The sequence below is a fragment of the Lissotriton vulgaris genome, chromosome 9 (genome assembly GCF_964263255.1).
Source record: "Lissotriton vulgaris chromosome 9, aLisVul1.2, whole genome shotgun sequence".
Taxonomy (NCBI): domain Eukaryota; kingdom Metazoa; phylum Chordata; class Amphibia; order Caudata; family Salamandridae; genus Lissotriton; species Lissotriton vulgaris.
In genome coordinates this window covers 1,075,767,309-1,075,793,495 of record NC_141697.1, presented here as the reverse complement: position 1 = coordinate 1,075,793,495, position 26,187 = coordinate 1,075,767,309, and the positions used below count along the sequence as shown (strand labels likewise).

Below are 26,187 nucleotides of genomic sequence, written 5' to 3'. Positions count from 1 at the left end.
CACATAATTTGGTATCGCCCAGTGGCTGTTCTATTTTGGGTCACATTATTAGAAAGGATCCTTAAAATTGTATGTGTGTGTGGGTGGGTGGTGATAACTTGCTCACACAGTCACCCTCATTTAGAGCTTCATCCCAAACCTAAATAGAAAAACTTGAAGTGCAGATTTGTGGCATTATGAATACTTTTGGATAAATGACGCATTATGATATATTAGGTATTGTGAACTGGTGTTTTTCAGACTACGTTTTTCCACTACTGAAATGAATTGTATAATATTGATGCTGCTTTTGTGCCTAAATACCAATAAAAATATTAAAATACAAGAAGTAAAATTGGATGGTAATGCTTCACCTTGGTCAAGCAGATTGTGTTCAATTTAAATTATCTTATTTCTTTCTGTTACTTTTGGTTGTTTCTGTGTGATTACACGTGTTTCGCCCTATTTGGCAAATACAGCCTGGGCTTTCTCAAGGCTGCAAACAAAATTAAAGTGCATTTTGTCAAAGATAAAAAAAATAAAATAAAAAAAACAAAAAACTTAGATTGATACTATTCCTCCGCTGTTTGCCCACTAGGGGAACCAAATAATCTAATCTTGCAAAATGGAGACCATATATATCGATAATTGGCAGTCGGCTCTTTTTTTCAGACTCTGGACTCCCTTTGTTGCTTATATGGATGAACATCGTTAGAAGTTTGGTCAAGCAGCAGTGTTTTATGTATATGTTTCTCTTAATATAAGTGTTTTATTTTCCTTCAGCGCCCCTGAAGCACAAATATTAGACTACCAGACTCAGCAACAAAAAGTTCTCTCTCAGTTAGCAGTGGCATATGCTTCGCATTTTGTTTCTGAATACCTACAAAACATTTACAGTGCAGTCTACGACGAGATCAAAATGGGGAAATTTGAGTCATTGCCTGAGGTAATTTCTTATGAATTCAAAATCTTTATAGATCTAACTTGCCCATTTTTGACAGTATTTCTTGTATTGCATGTCCTCACTTACCCTTACCCTTGTGTCGCCATTAATGTGTGATTTACTGTGTAATTGTGGTGTTGTATGAGTTGCACTATCAAAGGGTCGGTAGCACTGCAGAGTGGTGAAAGTCGATGATATGCAGTTACCTACTATGCCTCAACAGACTGCACAATTAGTATTACAAACATTTCACAAGATATGTTGTTAATTAATAATATACTCTCTAACCCTAGGATGGTGCTAGCAAAGCACTTTAACAAGAAATAAATCCTAATGTGGAAGTAGATTTTCTGCCACACTTCATGGTAACATTTTTTTTAAAGAAAGCGGTTTCAACTCAATAAGTTATTTATTTGTTTCATGTGGTATCCCAAAGCGATGCACAGAAATCTTTGTTTCATATCAGTAAGTACACGTTTATTTAGTCAAACAAATAATAATGATACATCCCGACACTCATTTCTCGTAGGGCATCCCCTCTTCCTCGCGGCTGCAAATAGCATGAAACAAAGCACATATGTTACAAATATAATTAAGTATAAAATTAAAAGCGTTCAACATCCTCTATTAAAATCACATATTTCAAATAACATCTTGAAAAAGGCTGCGCAAGAAAAACTCCATAATATCCAGTATCACACCCTTCGTTTTTGCTACTAAGGAAAACAAATAGAATTAACTGCAAGAAAAGAACAAAACAGAATGAAACACTAAGAATGAAAATACAAAGGGGGGCGTGGCCAAGTCAGCCATTCGAGCAGACGTGCTTGGCTGAGGCTCTGTGATCGGGCCAGCACTTTGCCCGTTTTCAAGCGCCGTTCGGAGCTGCAAACCCATCCCACCAACACCGGACACCATGTTGAGTCCGCGGAGGTGCCCGAAACCTAGCCAAGAGGGACACAATCTGTGAAAACGGCGAAACGTTTGGGCTGACGGCCAGCGGGGACATGATGGCCCCCGCCGGCCACTGAACTCGGAATTGTAGCGGGGCAGCCGCGGCGGACTCTTCCTGCGCCGCCGGCTTCTACCGCTGTTTCGTAGCAACACTGACTCTGGCGTGGCTCTCCGGGACAGTTCTGGAGCCCGGACGGCGACCGAACGACCCCCTGCTCCTCCGCCGCCGGGACCTAAGATGGCGTCCCGGTCCCGCCTCACCTCCTGACTCCGGGGCCGGGGCCTCCTGCGGTGACCCCCATTCAGCGGACGGCCGGTGAAGAGCCTACTCCCTCGATCCCAGGCAGAGGGGCTTACCGACATACACCGGGACCCGCTCGAGCAGGGTTATTGCCTTCTCCAAGACTGCCTGACCTCAAAATGGCGCCCAGAACCCGCGCTGCCTAGAACGACCGATGCTTCGTGTCCCGGGTGAGCCATTGGACTTTTGGCTGAGGGTGGGACTGCTTAAAGAACCCCCGCTGCTCCTAAACCGCTGGCTGCAACGAGGCACACCAGACGGCGCCTGACCTTAACATGGCGCCATAGAGACCTGAATTGCTCCTGGCATCGGCCTCCACACTTAACTGACAGAGCGATATACGGGCACCCCTGCATAGACTCAGAGGTGCCCTGTTCGCCGACGGCCCTGCAGAGCAGCCTGGGGCGCAGCACCACCGCCACTCCAGCGCAGAAGGGTTCTGGTGCCCTCCCTGTATTCGGCGGTACCATACTCCAACGCACCAACCACGTTACCCCTCACACTTCGCAGGGGGCACGCCACCGGAACTGTCACACCAAAGCCCCCCGCGACGCCCTGAGTACTGGCACCAGCACACACGGACGAACCCAGTGCACAGGGGCGACCGGGACAGAGGCTCCTGTCCCTTTTCGAAGCATCTCTAACCCAGCGGCGCCTGCTGACGAGGCGTTCGTGGCCTGTCGGTCTGCTCCAGGTGTAACGCAAAGGCGCAACCCACTTGTTCCCGCCTGCGGCATCCACGCTACGAAGGGTCCCGTCCCCCCCCATTGGCCAGTATGGGGAAGCCTAGGGTATCTCAACAGACTGCGGTACCGGAGACCGCCCCAGAGCGTATGCCAACCACTTGGATGACGACAGCCCCCGCGGTGGCCCAGACCGACCAGTCGATATCGGACAAGCTCGATCAAGTATTGACGGCCATCGAGCATTCCAGGATATCTGTGGAGAAACGCCTGGGCACCCTCACAACTGACATCAGTCTCCTACGTGATGATCACTGCAAACTGTCTGACAAAGTGAAGGAAGGTGAGAAAGACCTCGCAAAGCTGCAACCCATTGTCAAGAAACACCAAACGACGCTGCAGGAGGTCCTACACCGCCTATCCACTATTGAGGAGCGCACAGACGACTTAGAGGGGCGGTCTCGGCGCTGCAACATCCGGGTTCTGGGCCTTCCGGAGGGAATTATAGGCACGGACCCGTTGGGGTACATGGAGACCGGGGTGTCATTGTTCACTCCTGTGGCAGACAGAACGGCGGTCTTCTCCGTCGAACGTGCCCACCGTGTGCCGGCCCGCAAGCCACCACCGGGAGCTCCTCCCCAGACGATGCTGGAGAAATTCTTGCACTTTCGGGACCGCGATGCAGTACTACGGGTGGCAAGGCAAGCAGGCCCCATACATGTGGAAAATAAGCAGATAATGATTTTCCCAGATTATGCCCATGCGGTACAACAACAACGATCTACGTTCCTGGAGGTAAAACGACGACTACGGGCGAACCACATACAGTACTCTCTCCTCTTCCCCACCCGTCTTCAAATAATCCACAATGGTACGGCGACCTTCTACACGAATGCGGATGAGGCACAGGAATGGGCGGACCGACATTGCACGCCACAATCCAAAACGGACTCCGTGCGGGATCCAACCTCTAAACCGCACCCCAAAACCACTGAACAGAAGGTATAAGACGATACCCCGGTCCGGTGCCCAGGATTCCCCGGATCTTGAGCAAATCATGAAAGATAGACGAGGGGCCCTACGAACGGTGATCGATCTACAGACCCCCTCGCAGTTGGGGGACATTGACCAAGCTCCACATCTCTTTACCTCTAAAGGGGAGGACGACAGCGACGGAACGATCTCAGGAATGGACACGAGCACACCTCCCATGGTCACCCCCCAGACAGCCGATACCATGATGAATGGACAGGGGGCCTCGTTCCCGGCTTGAGCTGATCTCTTGACCACGTTCGACTGACTTGTATGACCTGGACACCTGCCTTGAACTCTTACGCCACAGATACACGATGACACGCTCCAGACGGCGTCAGGAGATCCTACAAGAGCCCGATCGGTGATAAGCCTCATCCAGCACGTACTGACACCCCCTTTTATGTGCTCCTTTTTTTGGTTCTAATCTCCGGTTAGAGTGGGTTTGGACGCATTGCAGACTGTACTGGGTCCTCTGTATTGGGTAAGTTCCCCGACCTTAGTTTTTCATAGTTATACTCCCTGTTTCGAATCACCCTCACCCTCTCATGGTCTCATATGCAACAAGGTACCCGAGCCAGACTTCCAAGTGCCGCCTAATGGCGTCTCCACCCCTCCTACCACAAGGGACCCACGTGTCACTAGACCCTGGTGGGCAAGGCCTTCCTGCACAACCACTTACACCCTCACATGGCGGTAGCAACACGCAGCGCGGATATTAGTGTCCTAGCACTTAACGTCCGAGGCCTTCATACACAGCGCAAGCGCTAAACTTTATATTCCGATGTGAAACGTCACAACGCCCGAATTGTGTTCCTCCAGGAGACCCACCTCACTAACACCGAAATAGGCAGATTGCATTCCAAATGGCGCGGCACTATCTGTGCAACGGCATACTCCTCCTATGCGCAGGGCGCATTGATTTGGATTCGGCCGGGGACCTCTTTCCAGGAACTTAAACGGGTGGTGGGTAAGGAAGGCAGGTTCGCCCTCATAGAGGATCTTTTAGATGGACACCCAATCATGCTGGGTAGTATATATACGCCCCGAACACAGACCAGGACAAGTTTTGGGAACACCTCACCGGGTCCCTCGCACAATTCACCTCCACTCCGTGGATACTGGGAGGCGACTACAATTGCACTTTGGACCTCACACTTTACCGCTCCCACCCTCCCCCCACACATTCAGCCGCACAGAAACAAATGGAGCGCTTCAGGGATTGGGCCACACAATGGGCGCTCACTGACGCATGGAGAATGCAACACCCGCACACTAGGTTATACTCATTCCACTCCATTCCCCACAACCTTCGAGTCCGACTAGATAGATTCTTATGCTCGGCAGCCATCTTGCCCTAAGTACATCACACAGACTACCTGGGACCGATCATCTCTGACCATGATGCACACATATTGCAGTTAAACTAGAGACCCCCGCACCTCCCCGTTCCCATATGGCGCCTCCCACGGGATTGCCTAGCGGACCCGGTCTTCACGCATGACCAGGGCCAGAGCATAGAGAACTACTCTGCGAACAACACAGGAACGGCATCCTCCACTTTAACAGAATGGGACGCATTTAAGGTGGTAGCCCGAGGAGAGTGTATCACACAAATCGTAGGAGTGAGACGCACGCTAGAGAAAGCAATTACTCGAACCGAGCAGCGCCTTGCTTCCGTCACTAAGCAGGACGAGCATTCGGAAGAGGTGGTGGCACAGATAGCTAACGCCAGAACGGAATACATGGCGGCCTGCGTCGATCTGCAACGCTGCATTTTTAGGACATACGCAATCCGCATGCATAAGGAACGAGATAAAACAGGAACCCTTCTGGCATGGTTACTAAAACAAGATAGCGAGGTGAAGCCTATTACTGAGGTGCTAGACCCCCGTGGTAACCTAGTGCGGTCCCAAGATCAGATACTCTCGGCATTCCACCAACACTACTCTGAGGTATACAGTCACCCAACCCCTGTTGAGCAAGACAGCATAGACTGCTTTCTTGACCCCCTGGAGATTCCTGAGATCACAAGAGAGGACCGGAAGTCACTAGAGGTGAGGATACAACCCCCAGACATCTCCCAGGCCCAGCGCGCATTAGCTCGCAACAAAGCACCGGGACTAGACGGGTTCCCCCTGGAATATTATAAAACCTTCTCCCCCTTATTGGTCCCCAGACTGGCAGCAATGTATGCCGCTGCGCTGGATGCCAGGGAATTGCCGAAATCCCTCTGTGAATCGGTCATTGTGACATTCCTGAAACCCAACCGTGACCAACAATGGATGTCCTCGTATCGCCCTATTACACTCCTCTGTACTGATTGCAAGATTCTCGGGAAGATCCTGGCGGACAGATACACGCAAATTATAAGGCCCTTGGTACATCCTGACCAATGTGGTTTTGTCCCGGGCAGGAACATGTCTCAGAATATACGCCGGCTGTTCCATGTTCAGGATCAAATAGGGGACGCCCACCCCAGAGCAGCGTGCCTCATCCCGACCTTGAAAAGGCCTTCGACACCCTCACATGGCGTTACCTTTTCTCAGTACTACAACGACTGGGCCTTGGCCCCACGATCCTGGAGTACACACAGCTCTTATACACTAAACTCACTTCACGGGTGCGCATAGGGAGCGGTATTTCACCTGAATTCGCGGTGCAATGGGGCACGAGGCTAGGCTGCCCGCTCTCGCCTCTGCTCTTTGCCCTCGCGGTGGAGCCGCTGGCCATTCGATTATGCCAGGAGGGGGAGTTATGGGGAATTCCCATAGCAAACACCACACACAGTGTCTCTATGTACGCTGATGACCTCCTGATATATATCAGGGACATCGCTGCGGATCTAACGCCCATTTGGACCACCCTGACTGAGTTTGCAGGAGTCTCCGGGCTACACGTCAACTGGGAGAAATCCACAGTATACCCGCTGCATCCACACGCTACCCCGAGAGTCGTTAGGCTAGGCGACCAAACCATCGCCTGGAGCGCAGAGGCCCCTCGATACCTAGGGATTCATCTCTATCACAACCCGACCGATATTTATGACGGTAATCACCGCAAGGCACTAGCAGGCATCAGAGCCTCGGTGGGATTCTGGAAGAATCTCCCCCTAGACCCGATTGGTCGAGTGGCTCTCGCCAAAATGATCATGGTTCCGAGGCTGCTATACTACTTCACGAACCTGCCCATCATCCCGCCCAGAGCCTTTTTCGGAGAATTAGATGTACTCCTTAGCTCCTTGATCTGGGGGACAAGTAGACATAGGATAGCGCTAACGAAGCTGCAGCTGCCAACCACACAGGGAGGCCTTGCCGCCCCTTCTTTCGAATCATATTTCTTGGCCGCCCAATTCCAGTGGCTGTCCTATTGGACGGCAGGCAGACACCTGGGGGAGACACACACAGCAAAAGGTCCAGTTCCCATCCCCGAACTTTGTCGGCTACTCTTGCCAGGCACCAAACCTAGACGCACATATCCCCTACATATCACGATCGCACGCAAGTGCATGCTACAGACACACCGGATGTCGTCCGGAAGGGCCCCATACTCCCCCCGCCCCTTCCTCTGGCTGGGTGGCCTATGCAGGAACACTACTACACATTTCACATGTTACGAACATGGACAGACTGTGGCATCACGGAGGCGGAGTCTTTATTCGAGGATGGCCAGCTCAGACCCTTCCAACGGTTGTCGGAAGAATATGATCTCCCAGTGGGCAAGTTCCTACTCCACCACCAGCTCCTCGCACACTAACGTCCACACTGCGACCTCTCGGTAGGGGAACCACCTACACACTCAGTCATACACTCAATTTCACATATGGGGGCGGGGCGACACCTGGTCACATGGCTTTATAAAGCTATCAGGGAACTCAGACATGTGCCACTACAGGCTCTCAGAGCTACTGCCAATGCACAACATGCAAATTTTACATTGCGGCAGGTGCTGCTTAGAGCACCGCCCGCCGCAATGTAAAAGATTTGAGGCAACTGCCAGGGTGGCGGTCGCATCATAATTGGCCCTGCGGGACAGCCGCACCTCTGGCAATCTGTCCCCTTATCCGTTACGGTTTGTCCACCCACCATCGAAATGGGGCTGTAAATTACCTGAAGTGCACTGCTGACATGTGCAGACTTCCCGCCTGTGAAAAATCAAACAGATGCAGAGAATGATGAAACCTATTCAGAAGATGATGACGACAAATGTGAATGATGCTTATCTGGCACAGAAACTAGTGATATCTGGAGGAAGCAGGAACTCCCGGTCCGCTAGAAACCTCTTACTCCAACCTGCCTCCTTTAAAAAAAAAAAAACCTACAACAGGGAGTTCACCGGAGCAGCACCAAGAATTTGGAACTCTTTTCCACCTGCCATCAGAAGAATCCCTTCTCTAGCACGTTTCAAAAAGGAGGCCATAACCTTCCTCATGGGTAAATTCCTAGTCTAAGGCCTGCCCTCAACCACCACATTGTGCCTGACTAATCTAGGACTACCGCTTTCCCAGATCACCAACTCCCCAACTCCCCACGCCGAGAACATATGGGACCTTTGTTGTTACTGACTCTGACTGTGATTGTATCCATACATGTTGATCTTTCTGCACTTTTAACCTTTTGTTTGTTCAACACTGTATACCGTGTAGTAATGCTCTCTGATACCTTCACAGGTCAAGTTCGTGCTATATAAAACACAAAAATAAAATAAAATTGTGTTTATGTTCACTTATGACATGCATTGCCTATGTAAGCTGTAATAACTATTATTTGAAATTGTAAGTGAAAATGATGCATATAACCTATATTAATATATGAAGAATAGAATGAAGTTTTATTGTTATTATTTTAAGGATTATTGTTATTATTACAATTAAAAATCATAATTATTTTTAATATATATTGAATTTAATCATTCTAGTGGAATTAGATTGATTTTTTCACATATTATGATGAATTTGTCTGGTATTTCTCAAAAACATGAAAACTGTAATTTTTTTTCAGCTATGGTTGCTAATCCTATAATATCAGACAAAAGGCAAATATTGATGACTTGCTATCACATATTTTCCATCTCTCGCATCCATACCTTGCAAAAAAATCATGTTGGAACCCATTCCCCGTGTAGTACCAATGACCTAAATTTGGAGTCCTGGCTCATGGCCTAATGGGCCAGCGCCCACTTCACCCATGCCTTAAAATGTCTATTAGATTCTGAAAGTTGAGGGATTCACACCTGTTATCAACAGTTTTTTACCATGTTCATAGCCATTGAATTAGTGATAGCGTGCAGATTGGTATGTGGCATGCCCAATTGCCACCTGGTACGACCTAGGTAAATACAAGTGGGACACATTCATGCCCCAGCCAAATGCACAGCTTTACGCCGCCCTTGCGGCATTCAAAACTTAAACCATTTGTTATCCAAATCTTCATTTTTTAAACATTACTTTTCCAACGGTTTTCGCTCGAAAACCGCTGGAGAAGGAGTGAGGCTTTTCGATCTACTCTGCAGTGATCCCCGAAGAAGGGCGTTGCGTCGCCCGAAATGCATTGGGTTTTTAATGGAATAAACATTGCCTGAGATGAGCCTGGCATTTATCGTATTTATTGAAGAGGTCCGGATGGGCACAGAATAAATATAAGAAACTTGAAAAAAGGCCAAGAAAATTCCACACGTAGACATTTAGAATGGAATAAGAACACAAAAGTGGAGAAAAAGTAATGTTTAAAAAATGAAGATTATTAAAGTCCACCCAGAGTAATTTGCTTAGTTAAATGCGCATAAGAACAAGGGAAAATGTTCAGACCTTTGGTGCTAAAACACCAATTCAGGCTCAGACTTGTGGTTAAATTAATCAAGGGAATAACCGTGAGGTGCAGTAACCGTTTTTTCCTGCTCTGATTTTACCACATGGTATTGCAAAGACCATCAAAACGAGGGCCAGAGTCTTTGGAAAATAGCAGTGAACTCTCAATGCTGGAAGCTGTTCCATTTCAACTTTTGTCTATCAGGAACTGGGCGAGTCCCCGTCCTTGTGAAATGTTTGCAAAACAAGCAAAATATGTAGTCCTAAAGGCTGACAGCTTCTCTGACATTTCCACTCCTGGAGACTAAAGGACATAAAAAGAAGTAATTCAAACAGGAAAATATCATTAGCAAGAGATCTAATATTGAGCTCGTATTCCAGTAATGAGTTATAGATTCAAGTAGATAGCTTGGAAATGTAATATGCATGATGCATAGATGTGTCTGTAACCTAAGGCTCTGAGGTGTCATTATACCTTTTGGGAAACAGATGTGACCTAGTGGCTAGCTTTACACTTTGCGATCTGGATTTGAATCCCGGCTTGCCAATTTGTCTAAACCTATCAATTCAATTCAAAAGACTTTATTTGGTTATATTTCATAAATAACCATGAAAGTACATCAAATCACATCAAATATTACATAGTCATAATTAATATTTTAAAAGCGGTGTACACAGTATTAACATGGGCCAAAATTTAAAATAGTAGAATTCATATAATCATTGTCTTACGTAGGTAAAAAATGCTTTTATGAAATGCCGCGACAGATGCTACTGAGAAAATATCATCCAAGAGTTGTATAGCTAAAAAAGCTGGGCGACACTGTCTCATGTTCATATATTTTAAAATAGGCATAATCCATCTTTTCCTAGATATAACATAAAATCTACAAATAAATAGAATATGGATATCCGATTGAGTAAAGGCATTATCACACAGACATTTACACATTTCCTTTGACCAATCATTTGTAACGGGAAAGCTCAACAGTCTAAACAGTGTCTAAACCTATCACTAAATTGGCAGCAATGTAGTTTTCAGTGTGTGTCATGCAATAATAGTGAATATATTCATTCTACCACACAGAAGCTGGGACCATGTGCTATGAGGAAGAAAATACCCCCACATGTTCATAAAAATTAATAATACAAGTCATTGTGGAGTTTGCTAACCTTATATTGGTCTTTATTTGGCCACTGAAGTCCTCAGTGATTGCAGTTTTCTTTACATGTGCAGTTTGGGGTATTTTATCTAGTGTATGATTACTTTTGTACATTAGAAACTGCATAAAGTAGGTAACCACTTTATAAATAATATGTATAAAACTGATTCCAAATTAGCAAAGTGTAACTGTAACTCTGAAATACTTTACTGATACTTACTCCTCCATAAGCTGCCCATAGCCATAAGCTGGACATGTGTTCATACCTTTTGTATGTCTCACCCAAAGTCTGTTCTTCCAAATGTACTCCTGCTGTTGCAGATTTGGATGGAATTATAGCTTTTAGATTGGACGGAGTGCCCCTCGCCCAGGATTTCAGGGCGGAAACACTGATCTGGGTTTTATTTAATTGAGCAATCTGGTGGACTGAAGGTCAAAACATACACCAGAAGCTGCCTGAGGCAACAGAAATGTTCTGTGGGCATTGGACTGTATTTTCACAGATTCACGTTTCTTCATTGGAATAATCTTTTCTTATTCGGAGTCCAGGAATGGTAGATAGATCTGGTGCTCTTGATACAAACTGTTTTTTCCAAGTAAAGTGAACATTAATTGAATCTTTTCCCTCTGGTTAAAGTTGTCCAGCTAACTATATAACACTGCATGACGCCTCAAAATTCAAAATGATTTGTTACTAGCAGAGAACCAGGTTACCTAGCCGAGCTGGTTCCTGTCTAACTGAGTTAGAAATTGGATGTTATGTGTTTTTTTTTTAATGTGTTTCAAGGTCTAAAGACAAAGGGAACTAGGGATTTATTCAAAGTTGCGCATAAATGTATTTATGTTTCTTTGTATTTATGTATTGTAAACAGAACTGCTGCACAGAGACTATAGCAGACGGTAACCAGTACTTGGTAATAAAAACTGTGGATATTGATGACATGTGGAGAACAGAGCAGGGAAAAACAGTACAGTCATATTTAGTGTCTAGTGTAAGGGGCCCCAACATTTTCTGTAATAAAACCTACTTATTTTACATTAAAATCCTCTTTAACTACTAATATTAATGTTGTAATAGTGAGCACATCAGACAAGATGCCATCGGTGGCCACCCCATGCGAAGTTACCTGCACTGATCACCACAGCTCATGGGCGTAGTTGCCAGAAGTAATATAATAAAATGGCTTTATAACTTTGGAATGCCTCTACATGGCTACTACATTACAGCTGCAGTGACCCTGGCACCAAGGAAATATTTGTAATAAGGCTCTCCAACGCTGCATGATTTATGACTCAAACGTCAGCTTTAAATATGTTTTGGAAGTTCAACAATCTTTCTCCAACCATTTAATGATGAGTTATGGAAATACACACATCACATGCAGGCTTTTCAATTTAGGGATACATATATTAATTCAACAAGGCAAAAGCTTCTAATATAGTAGTTTGAACGGCACACTGGAGAGCTACTTAGAGGTAGCTGGAGAGCTACCATTAGCTCAAGAGCTACTTGTTGGAGAAGCCTGATCTAGTCGGTGTACGATCCCTCAGAATGTATCAGCGTGGTATGGTCAGTCTTGGGAGTGATACGTGGGAAATCCAGGCTGGGTCATCATAGCAGTTCATCTTGGGTCTAGCTAAATGGACACTTTTGAAAACTTGCAGCAGAGTGGTTAGGTGACAGTTTCCAACTAGTAGAGTCTGCCCATTCGAGATGTTCCAAAGGAATGGTTAAATGCTTTCAAGTGTATATTTCTTTTTATCACAGCTTCATGCCATTGCTTCAGGGCTGAAGGCCCTTGTCACAGAGTACTGCACTGCGGGAATAGAAGTATGCCGGAAGGCATGTGGTGGTCATGGCTACTCGTTGCTTAGCGGGCTTCCATCGTTATACACAAAATTGGCAGCATCTTGCACTTATGAAGGAGAAAACACTGTCCTATTCCTTCAAACTGCCAGGTATTTAAAATTATTTATTTGTTACAATCATTTATTGTCATGTGTTTTACTATTTATATAGCCTGTCCTGTTCCTTCAAACTTGAGGTAATTCACACAATCTATTTAGATATTTTTTGCTATTTATAAACCGCTTTACTTGAATTAGTTTTCATTCCGTTTCAAAACTCTTACTTTTTTATAGGTTGTTTTATAAAGAGGTTTTTTTCCGTTTTTAATTTGCTGCACTTTCACATTTTTCTCTATGCAGACTATGCTCTATGTTTCTAATATCTTACTACTTTATGTATTGTTTTACACAGAGGATTGATCCTGTGTTTAATATCTTACAATTTTATTTATGGCATTATATAGATGTTTTGTTCTGATACTAGTATCTTACTATTTACATGTTGCTTTATACAGTGTTTTCACTCACCTTCTCATATAGTAGCTGTATATAGTCTTTTCACTCACCTTCTCATATAGTAGCTGTATATAGTCTTTTCACTCACTTTCTCATGTAGTAGCTGTATACAGTCTTTTCACTCACTTTCTCATATAGTAGCTGTATATAGTCTTTTCACTCACTTTCTCATGTAGTAGCTGTATACAGTCTTTTCACTCACTTTCTCATGTAGTAGCTTTATATTTTACTTCATACTGATGTTTCATTCTGTTTCTAATAGCTTACTATTTCACCTATCATTTTAGTCAGACGTTCCATCGTGCCTTTCTAATACCATACACTACCATACACTTGTATATATTTCTTTTTACAGAGGTTTCATTATTTTTAAATTGTCTAACTATTATATACGCTACTTCATACAGAGGTTTCATTATGTATCTGTCGGAAAATACCTCTTTTCACATGATAACCCGTCTTTTTATTAACTGATGCGGTTGGATTTTGGACTTTACTCTGGGACTATAATAGCAGTCTATTTATCCACACTGAAGATCGTAAAGGAGCGAGCCCCTCAAAAATGAGTACAGGAGAGCGTAGCACTCCTTATCTAAATGATTACTCACACTAGGGGGGTCATAAGGATGGCAGGCGGACTTTGTCCGCCCGCCAGCCTATCAGGAAACGGGACCGCCCCCCCATAATGGCGGGGGTCCCGTGGGGGCAATTAGGATGCGCCCGCCACAGTGGCGGAGGCGCATCCTGCATTCCTGTCATTGTGGCGGGAGGTGCACTCAGCACCGCCCGCCACAATCCAGGAAGGCATGTTGTACACTTCCATGCACAACATGGCAGGCACCGTGCGGTGCCTGCCATGTTGTGCATGGAACTGCAGGGGGGTATCATAGGTACCCCCCATGTGCACCCCCCCCCCCAGAGTCCCTGGGAGCCCGCAACGGGCCTCCAATGTCAGAAGAAGCATGCCTTTCCGTGGCGGTGTTGCCACCACGGAAAAGCATGTCCCCGCCTACATAGTAATTTGGATGGCGGTGTCTAACAGACACCCCCACCATATTAAACTTTTTTCCGCCCGGTCAACGAGTTGACCGGGCAGAAAAGCAGCAGACGGTCTTTTCCGTTTGTCGCCAATTGGGTGGCCGGCGGGGTCGGATCACGGGCGGATCGCCACCGCCATGCGGGCGGTGGCGATCTGCCCGTGATCCTAATCGGCCCCTAGTTACGGTCTCTACCAAACTACAACAGATACAGTTGCATTAACTCATTTCAAGGGAAAGATCAAGGGTGTTGTGCAAAATGGGGGGGGGGTCCTTTTTTTAAGGACGAGCACCCTCACTCACCAGAAGGTGACATGCTTTATCATAGTGTTCCCTCCTCACACTAGGGCCACAAGGTCCCCAGTGTGGGCTTCAACTCTCCAAAAAGAATGGAAGAGGAGCTGAGGTGTTTTATTTGTTTGTTTTATAGAGAGGACCAAAAAACACGGTGAGTGAGGGGCAGAGTGCAAAAAATGAAAAAAATAACTGTGAAAAATGTTAAAACTGTCTACAGGACACCAAATAACTTTATTGTGGGGTGTCTTGGGGCAGGATTAAAAACTCAGAGGACTAGGGGTTAACAATAAATGTACCCCTATTATTGAGTCAACATGTTTCTGCCCTCTATTCGACCCGAAAGGGGTTCAATGGGCATTCGTCAGGACCGGAAATACAATTAGTCACTCTGCATATAGAACATAAAGATAATTTTAATGTGCAAACAGGAAACCAATGTTTATACTAACCATCAAAGATTGGTATCCATATACACAGAATTTGTGGACTATGTCCTCTCAGCTGTAAAAAATTAAAAACAAAACATAATCAGAATTCTTCCGGCTGCCTGTGCGCAAATAATCTCAGAACAACAAAGAGAATGAAAAGTGGAGAAAGATCCCCAACCAACAATAATCCCAGGTGTCTGAAAAAAATATTTTAGAGGTTATCTCATCAAATTCATTCGTTTACCTCTCTTAAGCCGAAGGGTATCCGATCAATGCTCTGCTAAAGGAGAGAATCCAAAGAAACATGGCAGTGACAATAAAGTTTAAAACAAGCACTGGCGTTGCCAATAGGTCTCGTAGTAGGAAAGTTGGAGCTATTACAATTGCAAATAACAATGCCTTTTATTTTTGTTTTCATTTTAAAAACATAAAGGGCTTTGTCATTTACAAAACCAATAGCTCCAACTTTCCTACTGCGAGACCTATTGGCAACGCCAGTGCTTGTTGAGCTGAGCCTTGGTGTTTGTGTTCTGCTGACAGTTAAGAGGTGTGTAGGTGAGTGTCTCAGAGCTGACAATTACTTCTCTTCATTGAAGATTGCTCAAAGTCTAAGTTTTGAGGATCTTTCAAACGAAATGAGACTTTTTACAGCAAAGGTAAATGTTGAGTTGAGTGTCATTCTTTCGAAACGTGTATTTCTGATGTTACCTCTGAGGTGGGACAGTCTGTAAATGTTAACTCTAGAGATACCTCATGTTGATTGGAGGCCTGACTGTATGTGGTTGAAGGTGGTTTGTATCCCCATGTATGAGTTCAGGAGCTAGGCACCTCCATCATTGTGCAAAGAATGACGGTGAGTTGAGATCCTTGGTGTGTAAATGGAAGTTTTGGGAGCAGGTCCTCTATGGGAATTCTCAACTCCTTTTGTGGGAGTGGGGGTGATGTGAACCCTCTCTTTGTGAGATCAGGGATGCACCTATGTGGGTGAATTTTGCAGGTGACCGATTAGAAATGCACTACTTGGGTACTTTGGGATCCTTCTATGTGTGAGTAAAGGTGTCATGAGAATCCCCCATGCATGTGTATATTTTCTGGTACTGTGCTGTGTGAAGATGGTGCTGTGCGCTTCGCTTTGAGCCACGCAGCATTTTTCTGTGCGATATATGAAGTGGTCTGAAAATCTGGCTGCATGTGAATAGAACGAGGTAGTCTTAAAATCCAGTTGCATGTGGGCACCTGTAGGTCCTCTGAACTTCAAGCTGTGTGGGAAAATAAGTCGTATTGGCATCATCTTTGTCTTAAGTGGAACAAAGAGGCCTGAACATTCAGCTGTTTGTGAGAGGAATGAGGAGGTCTGAACATCCAGCTTTGTCTGAGTGGAGCGAGGCCTGAACATCCAGCTGTGTTTGTATGAAACTAGATGGTCTGAACATCCTTTTGTGTGTGTATAGAATGAGCTGTGGCCTGAGTATTCAACTGTGTGTTAGTGGAACAGGACTTTGCATGCAGGTGTGTGTGTAATGGAGTTGAAACATCATTCATTTGTGTGTCAGGAGAATGAGGTGGCCTGTGCATCAGCTGTAAGTGAGAGTGAAACCATGTGGCCTGAACAGCTAGCTTTGATTGAAATGAGGTAAGCTGACTAACCAAATGTGTGTCTTTAATAGTGCTGTGTGTGCGTGCACGCCTGTGTTTTTGTGTGAGAAATGAGGTGCTCTCACCATCCAACTATGTGTGTTAAACAAGGTATGTTCTGACCATCCAGCTGTGTTAGTGGAATGCAGTAGCCTGAATACCCAGCTGTATGTGCGTAGGATGTGGTGGCAGGAGCATCCAGATGTAGCTTTGTGAGTGGGATGGGGAAGGCTGGACATCCAGCTGTGTGTCGGAAGAGGTGGTGTGAGCATCCAGCTATGCGGAAAATTAGGAGGTCAGAACATCTTGCTGCATGTCCGCGGGATTAAGTGCCCTGAACGTTCATGTACACCTGTGTGAGAGCTGGTGAATGTGGCCTGAAAATTCCACTGTAGCTGTGCGAGTGTGGCCTGGCCATCCGGCCGTCTGTGGATATAATGTGGGACAGATGCTGTGACCATCGTCTGTGTATGTCTGTCTGTCTGTCTGTCTACACAGTGGATGCACGTGCTCCTATTACGGCAGGCACAGAGGTGCGGGCATTAGCTGCAGCTCCTGCGATCGGATGGCTTGCTGCCTCGGACTGCAGCGGGTCACTGTGTAATCTATCCGGGCGGAGTGATGCGGCCTCTGGGTGTTTTCCGACGCTGCAATCACCACGCTGCATGGCCTGTATTTTCTTTAGTATTATCGGATGGTATATTTCCTTCCGTGTCGAAAGCAACCAGGCTCCTCTCCTCAACCACATCTGCATTTGCAAATCTGCAGAGGCTGGGCCAGAATTTCAAAACCCCAGCTCCGTGCCAGGAGGTTTACGGTAACGCTGGTGATGTCAGCTCGTTGTGCAGTGATTCGCCTTCACAGCTGTACTTAGCATGCTACTGGTTGATCGACGGGTCGCGTGAAGGGAAGCCGGCGCGTTCTCTCTGGTGGCTGGATGTAATAAATGTGGCTCATCTGATTTTTTTTTAGTATTGTTGTCTCTGAAGCACACACAGCCCCCGTCCATGTGATTGCTGGCTGTGGGTGGAGACTCGTCCAGAGGGTACCAGAGCAGGCTCACCTGTTGTGTTGAATAATGCACAGCGCACAGGCCCCAGCCGCCCTGGCGTTCCCTTCAGCGGATTCGTCTGTCTGCGGGAGGGACGATGCGGCCTCAGCAACGCACATTTCATACCCCTGTATTCGTCTGAGAGAACACACTTGTCGCTGTTTTGTAATTTCAGTCGGTGTGGCTTGTCCTGAAATTATTACACGTGATGTTCAAGTTTATTTGGGGGGGGGGGGGGTCTGCCTTTGTGTGTGGCCTATCTCTTCATACATTGTTACACTTTTTGACCTTGAAAAATGCAATTTTTTTTAGTTTAAATCAAATGTGATTCATTTTAAAACTACAACACATTATGCTTTTACACTTGGCATTTAGTACAAGATGAATGGAAAAATTCGAACTTTTTCTCTGCAGGCGTTTTTACACCTAGAAGTAAAAGGCAGGAAATTAACCGAAATAGTTACGGTTGATATGCATTGGTGTCCTTGGAACATGGAAGGTTTCCACGAGCTTCTTGGTTAGTAAAGTGGAAGAGTATTATGGGTAGGAAAAGCTGTTGCAGATGGAAAGACTGTCTGTCAGTCGTTCCAGTGGCGTGCTTGTGGACCTCTGTGGTGTGGCGCGAGTGCTCACTACCCTGGCCTGACGTGCATCACGTTGCCCGGTCCCAGCAGCCCCAGGGCGCGCCTCACTTCTGCATGGGCCCCGCTACATGAAGTGCTTTCCCTTCGCTAATTGTTTCTTGAGTCTACGTGTGATGCAGGCGGACTCCATGGCAACGGCGCTCATGCTGGTATGTTCGACGAGCACACGCGTCGATCACAGGTGCAACTGATGGCAGCTAATACAGGACACCACATCAGTGTGGGAACGAAGCGGAGGCGAATGTATGGGTTCAAAAGCTTTATTCTGCAACAGCCCCGCCCCCTACACAACTGTGCGCTTCGGACTCCAGGGTTCCTCTCATGACAGTTGGAACCGTTGGGGGTGACAGGGGACAACAGGAATGGAATGTGGAATGTTGGGGGACCAATGAGGGGGCAGGAATGACCACAGTGGCTCTCGCGCAGGAGAGCAATGGAACACTACCTGCCACGCGCCAGGTGCTGGCTCATGGCATTAACCGTAAACACAACCAGCATGGCGGAGAGGCTTGTGTTTTTACAAGCAGTGCCATGAAATGCAAAATGCTATTTACAAAAGTCCAGGTCGGATGTTTTTAAGTGACCGGCATCACGCAGTTTATTGGTAATGCCAAGGCAGGCGCTCACGGCCTTGCTGGTGCTGCTCCCCGTTTGGCGAACCGGGAGCCCTGTAATACGACAGCGTCTTCGTGTAGTGCGGTTAGGAGTGAACATAACCGCAGATTGTTGCTTCCTAAAGCAGCCAGATAAACGCTGGAGGATGCAGCTATGTTTTTCTAGTTCGTTGTGGCATCGGGGGCAGACTGCGAGTGACATTTTTGGGTCTGGTTAGGTGGAGCTTCTCGTTCATTCATAGAGGCTAATGGTGTGGTAATAAGAAGGGAAGCTGCAGGAAGGGCTCCGGGTCACGTCACAGGAAGTCCCGGAAGCCCGCATTTCACATAACGGGAAGTTTTCAGACGTAACAGTGCTTATTTTCTGTATGTGTCCATCTGCTCTAAGCTCACAGTAGAAAAGGTGCTGTGTTTACTGTCTCACACGAGAGCAGCAGCTGGCTGGCTGGGGAGGGGGAGGAGAAATCCAAGGAAGGCTGTGTGCGGGGAGAGGGAGGAGAAGTGCCCTAAAGCAGCCAGATAAACGCTGGAGGATGCAGCTATGTTTTTCTAGTTCGTTGTGGCATCGGGGGCAGACTGCAAGTGACATTTTTGGGTCTGGTTAGGTGGAGCTTCTCGTTCATTCATAGAGGCTAATGGTGTGGTAATAAGAAGGGAAGTTGCAGGAAGGGCTCCGGGTCACGTGACAGGAAGTCCCGGAAGCCCGCATTTCACATACCGGGAAGTTTTCAGACGTAACAGTGCTTATTTTCTGTATGTGTCCATCTGCTCTAAGCTCACGGTAGAAAAGGTGCCGTGTTTACTGTCTCACACGAGAGCAGCAGCTGGCTGGCTGGGGAGGGGGAGGAGAAATCCAAGGAAGGCTGTGTGCGGGGAGAGGGAGGAGAAGTGCCGATAAACAGGCATAGGGGAGGAGAAGCCGCAGAGCGCACGCTGGGCGAAGCCCTTTGATGTGCTGTGAGCGGCCGGGAAACTGAAAGTACGGCCGGCCTGCGGCTGGCCATGAATAATTAGGGGAGGAGAAGCCCTTGCTGGAAACTGAAAGTAGGCCGTGAATGCGCGTGCTTGTTTGCTCACGTGATTCACGTGAACTTCAAGAAAACCGCGGCTGAAAGCCCTTGGTTTGACGAGGATTTTGGCTACTTGAATTCTCGCTCCCTCAATGCGCTTGCGCGCATTGTAGGTCACGAGACCTAAACAGTCAGTGCACCACAAATCAGTGTACCTCACCCTCATGTTGTTATCTCATTGACAGCAATCAGTGGAATAATTCGCCCACCTTCATAACATTATATACCTCTGCCCTGAATATTACGCACTACACTGGATCACTTATGTGAATGTTCACCGTGCTCAGGGCTAAAACGTGAATATGGCTGTCTCAACTTGAGACGATCTAGCTATTCCCACGTGACAGTCAATTTCAATTCAATTCAATATCTTTATTCGATTGTAGATTTTACAATCATAAAAGTTCATTTTTTTAAAATCACATAATTAAAACGGTTACAGTTCATTATCAAAGGCAATTAAAGACACAATAAACAGTACAATATAACAGACAATGAAGCAAGGGAAGTATGTAGTTAAGAATATAAATAACTGTAAGCTTAAAAATTACCAACACACATTTTTACATCATGATTAGCCGTCCATGCTTTTCCTAAAGCAGACGGCTTTTTTAAAAAAATTACAAATAAACATGGTACAGTCAATATTCAGTAGTTGTAGATAATAAAGTGCGGGTTTAATTTGTGTGAAGCTCAATTTTTTAAGACATGGTTTAAGGTATAGATTCCGTGGGGTACCGTAGTAAGGGCAGATAAAAAGGAAGTGTGCCAGGTCTTGAGGAGACTTCCCGTCGCAGCCACAAGCTGGCAACACTTCGCCCCGCTGAGCACCACTTGGGAATGCCAATAGAAGATGGTAAAGGTCAAAACGGAACCTTATTAAAAGGAACCGTTCATAACTGGACATAGGCCATGTCAGATAAGGTTCTATTTGCAAGCATGTTTTTAGCAATAGATGTTTCCTGACACTGACCTTCTGTGTCTCAACATCTTCCCTATCAGTACATCTTAACAGGATTATGGCATTCTTGACCAGGTTCACATCATGTTTTCTGATTGTATTTGGGGCATAAAACAAGTCACACCGGCCTATTGCCGTTAAGCTGTCCTTTATATACTTTACCCACGGTACCTTGAATCTCCCGTCTAACTGTAAAGCTTCTTTTAGTAGGGCATGAGTTAGTGGTATTTCATTGTTTAGCCAACATTTCAGCCAGCATAAAACTGGGCTTATTGCTATTCTGTCACCTAGAAAAGGGACCCCCAGCTCCTCGTGTACTGAGTAATTCCCAATACCCCTGGGCAGTCTTAAGATCTTTTTTAAAAAGTTATTTTCTGCGACCTCTAGGTCATTAACCTTGCGATAGCCCCAGAGCTCGCTCCCATAACAGGCAATAGTAACGCTTTTTGCCTGGTACAATTTAAGCAGGGCAGCCAACGGGCAATTGCCGATCTTTTTTGCAAAGCCAAGGATGGCCGCGTTGACCCGAGTAGTTTCACCCTTCTTTTTGGAGACTGCTGGCCCCCATGATAACTTTTGATCTATCAAAACTCCGAGGTAAGAGAAGGAGTTAGTTGAAGGGATTTTTTCCCCATTTAAACTGAAGTGACCAGGTTTCAGGATGCCCTTACCTGCTTTCATAACGAAAGACTTGGAGTTGTTTATACTTAAACCACGTGACTCCATAAATTTGTGGAAGGAGTTTAAAAGTTTCTGGAGGCCGTTTGCTGTTCTAGAAATAAGAACAGCATCGTCGGCGTAAAGTAGGACAGGTACCCCTCTGCGCTCAACTAAGGGGTAATCTGCTTCTACCAGTAAAAGTGATTCCTCCAGTTCATTAATATATAAATTAAATAGGAATGGGGCCAAAATGCATCCTTGTCGGACACCCCGATTTATTTTAAATTCGTCCGTTACCTTAAGGTCTTGAGAGTAGCGGACATTCGCCCTAGTGTCTGTATGCAGATCAGCGAGGAAATTAACAAGATCCCTCTCTACACCCATTCTCAGCAAGGTGGCCCATAATAGGCTTCTGTCTACACAGTCGAACGCGGACGACAGGTCCATGAAGGCCATGTAGACAGTACCTTGTCTTGCCAATGTGTACTTGCTTAGGATAAGGTATAGGTTCAGACACTGCGTGATGGTTGAGTGATCCGGTCTAAACCCATATTGTATGGGTGAAAGGATTTTATTTTCCTTGGCCCAAGAAGATAACCTATTAAGAATTACTCCCCCCACCACTTTGACTACTGAGTTCAATAAAGAAATTGGCCTGTAACATAACGGACTACTGCGATCACCCTTCTTAAAAATGGGTACTATGGTCGAGAGACCCCAAGTTCTTGGGCAACCAGTTGTCACCGCTGCATTTATTACAGCCGTAAGAACCGGGGCCAAAAACGGGATACTGGACTTAAACAGGTCCGGTGGTAAACCATCCGGGCCCGGGGCCTTGTTGGTAGTTAGGCCCTGTATACCCCTGACAGTCTCTTGTACTGTGAAGCACAAAGGGGACGCAGTTGGAGTTATAAAATCATTAGCTTCCCGTTGCTCATTGCTCCTAAATATTGCACTAAAATGGGACACCCACTCCCCCTCGGGAATGTTTGTTCCAATAGCTGTGTCATTTGGGTTTTCAAACATGGGTTTGTTAATTATTTGCCAGAACTTGCTGCTATTCCCCAACACAGATGGGTCCAGAAGGGATTCAATTACATTTGCCTTAATTTCCTTCTTTCTAGTGGCTATTGTTTTCCTGTATACCATGCGAAGATTTTTTATCAGTTCGTGATCTCTTGGTTTGGTTTTTAATGCCAATTTCAAGTCCCTGCTTGCCTTTGAGCAATTATGATTAAACCATTTTGAGTTATTCTCCCTATCACCCTTTATTGGCGCTGTGAGCATGGAGCCAATTTTAGCAACCAACCCCTCAAACCTAAACAAAATGGTCGAGGGGATTGACTCAGATGATAAACACACAGACAGCTCCTCCTCACATGCGCTGGTTATGTTAGAATACAAGGTGTCTTGGTTTACCATTGACCATTTAATGCGACGCCTGCCATTTACGCACCTTAACATACCATGATCGGGGCGTGACTGGCGTTTAGCAAAAAGTGGACCACTCAAGTTTATAACAAGGGGATTATGATCACTGTATGTACTAGTAAGAATAGAGAAGTACAAGACCCATTGAGCAGCATCTGGAGATAATAGTATTTGATCAATAAAGGTACCCTGCCCATGCCCTTTAAAGGTTGGGGTGTCAAAGATTTTTGTATCGGGGACAAGCGACATAGCTACAATCAGATTGTGCTCGTTCATTAAATCATTTAGGTGCTCGCCACCCCTACTATGAGAAAAATGAAAACCTTCCTCGTTGTGACACCCTAGGGACCCCATTGGCGTACTAGCTGGGTTACCACATGGTTGCACATTAAAGTCACCTGCTATCAACAAATGCCGTGATACATTATAAACAGTGTTGCTCAAGATGTCATTCATGGAAGCAATATGGCATGATTCATTGTTGCTGTTGGCATTATAAAAATTAACCAATGTCATCACAGACTTCCCATTTTTTAAATCAATCTTCTGTAGGTTCAAATTTACACTATGGAAGTTGCTTACATTACATTGCAGTTCTTGGCTAATGAAGATGGCCAGACCACCCTTGGCTCTACCCCTGATCGAGGCAGCTGCTGGGGTGATAAAACTTAAGAAACCCTCCATATGAACATTATTTTCTTCTAACCAGGTCTCTTGGAGGCACACAATGCTAAATTTTCTGATAAACGATAGCCATACTACATCTCGTAACTTATTTGCCAAACCTGCAATATTCCAGGAAATTAATTTTACACTGTCATCCAGTGCAGGACAAACAACAGACTCTGTAATTGGTTGTGAGGGTATTAAAGAAGGCGACAGTACAGTTGCCAACATCGGGCCCACAATACGCACTGCATCCGGCTCCCCGGGTCCAGATATAACACTAGTAACTACCTTTATATCTGAGGGTGGTGTGGGGTGCACCACGTTTTCCCCTACTAGCTCTGTGAGTGGTATTATAGGGGAACTACTGTTTTTATCAGCGGTGATTTGGGCAGTATATGGATTTATAACGTGACACCGACCCCCTAATTTCTCAGATGACCTTGAGTTGCATGAGGCACTTACCCCGCCCCCCGTAGCTTCTGCGTTCCTTAACCATCAATCACAGTCCTCTAGGCTATTAAAAACCGAGAACCTGTTGGTGAGCTCTAGAGGCGTAAATGGTAACAAGCTTAACATGTTCCCATTAGAGCCAGTTTTGTGGTTAAAGGGTATGGTGTTCCACCCAGGTATGGCTGATGGTGGAGCCAGAGGGTGCATATATACGGGGTTTAGAGCCGACTCAATGTTGGGAAACTGAGAAGAAGAGAAGGCATTACTATTATAGTATTGTGGAGGAAAGACAGTGGCTCTGGGATAAAAATATGTTAGGGGGCGTGGTACAATGCAGTTCTTTTCATTTCCATAGGGCCAATTCAGGATGTGTTGTACGGCTCTCCTGTCTCTAAAGTTTATTACCACGACATCACCACCAATGTCCTTTGCTCTGCCCCCCAGCCAGGACAGACGCCGAACGTGAACTATCTCACCGTTAATCGCAATGGGTTTGGGTCTGTATAGGGAGAGCCAATGCGTTATTTTATTTTTTAACTGAGAATATCCCTCTCTTTTACCATTGGGCAGTTCTGGTACCCCGGTGAGTATAACCACATAAGGTAATGCTTCTGGGGGGAGTTCTGTTGGTGGAATTCTAGACTGACCCCCTCTTCCCCAATTATTCTCCTTTCCTTCAGGTCTAGGTTCTCTGGGTGGAATATTTGCGGGAATAGTTGGTAATGTGGTGGTTGGTTTGCCCTGTACATCAGATGGAATTGTTGTTAAAGGGTTTTTACCGGTGTTACCAACGAGTACTTTTGATGCCGCGTTTAAGGAGTTAGGGGTAGCTGGAGTTACTGCAACAGCCTGGCTGTTACTTGTGCTAGGTTTGGGCAGCGTGGGACACACAGTATTTTTTAAGGGGGGTTGGGTTGTTTTAATACCTTGTTGGTGCTGTGCTTTAGACTGACCTTGCGAACGTACAAGGTTCCCTAACACAGACAAGTCCCCCTCAATTTTTCCTAAACGGACCTCCATCCCCTTAAATCTGTCTGACAAAGCAAGCATGTAACTACGTATAATCAATTCAATATTGTCCAGAAGCGACTTAGGGGTGGCGGGTTGCAAATCCTCCTCCATCTGGACAGTAGTGGAATCAAAGTCTGTAGTTACTTGAGGTAAGGATGGCGGTAGAGTAGGGCTAACTGTTATGGTTTGACTTGTGACAGAGGATCCCATAGAAGGTAATGTAACAATGTTCTTCTTTTTGCCAAAGTCAGTATGACTTGTTTTGGGCTTGTTAGCTGTTATGGTTTTCCTTCTTCTTTTGGGTGGAGGTGGCCCATGCGTTTTATCTGTCACTGGCCTTGAATTTTTACCTCGTACAACTTTGCCAGGCCTTATTGTGGGAGATATTAGGATCTTGGAGGTATTATTCTGTTCAGTGGTCACTGTGGGGGCAATTTCTTGAGAGTGAGTGGGTGACAGAGCCGGAGCTAGACATTCTTGAAGGAGCAAGGGTATGCTGCAGGTCAGTGAGGTGTTATCTGCTGGGGCGCTACTTAGATCATCAAGTAGAGAAACAGACATTATGGGTTCTGAAAATGTTCTGTTTTTTATACGCTCGATGGAACGGCGGCGGTCTGCCCTCCTCTCAGCTAACGAAAGCTCCTTATTGCCGTCAATTGATGGTTTAAGAAAATAATCATCTAATGTCCGGCTGGTGGTGTTTTTGTCCGACCCCACTGGTGCAGGGCTTATTGCCGCAGCAGCCATACAGTAGTGGGGAGTGATCGCAAGGTGAGCGCACAACAAAGACAAGTACTTACATACACCGGTTACCAGGGTCTCTGGCCCAGCCCAGCCTCTTCTAGCCGATGAGGGCCGTAGAGGGCCCGCCCTTTGCCCGGGCTTAGCCCCGAGCTTTGTCCCGCGCGCGTCCCGCTTCGCGGAGAGCCCAACCTACTCTTGTAGACCTTAGCAATCAAGGGGGCGTGGCCGCTGCGGGAAGAGGCTGCAGCTGTTAGAATCGC

The 26,187-nt window shown here is 46.1% G+C and overlaps 1 protein-coding gene across 1 annotated transcript in view; it reads left to right on the top strand.

The window, feature by feature from the left end:
- Positions 1-26,187, top strand: part of ACOX2 (acyl-CoA oxidase 2) — a 223,853-nt gene that overhangs the window by 134,956 nt on the left and 62,710 nt on the right. Inside the window, exons 8-9 of the mRNA XM_086939062.1 lie at positions 763-925; positions 12,630-12,820. Of these exons, the coding sequence (XP_086795188.1) occupies positions 763-925; positions 12,630-12,820 (354 nt within the window). The remainder of the gene's footprint in view (positions 1-762; positions 926-12,629; positions 12,821-26,187) is intronic.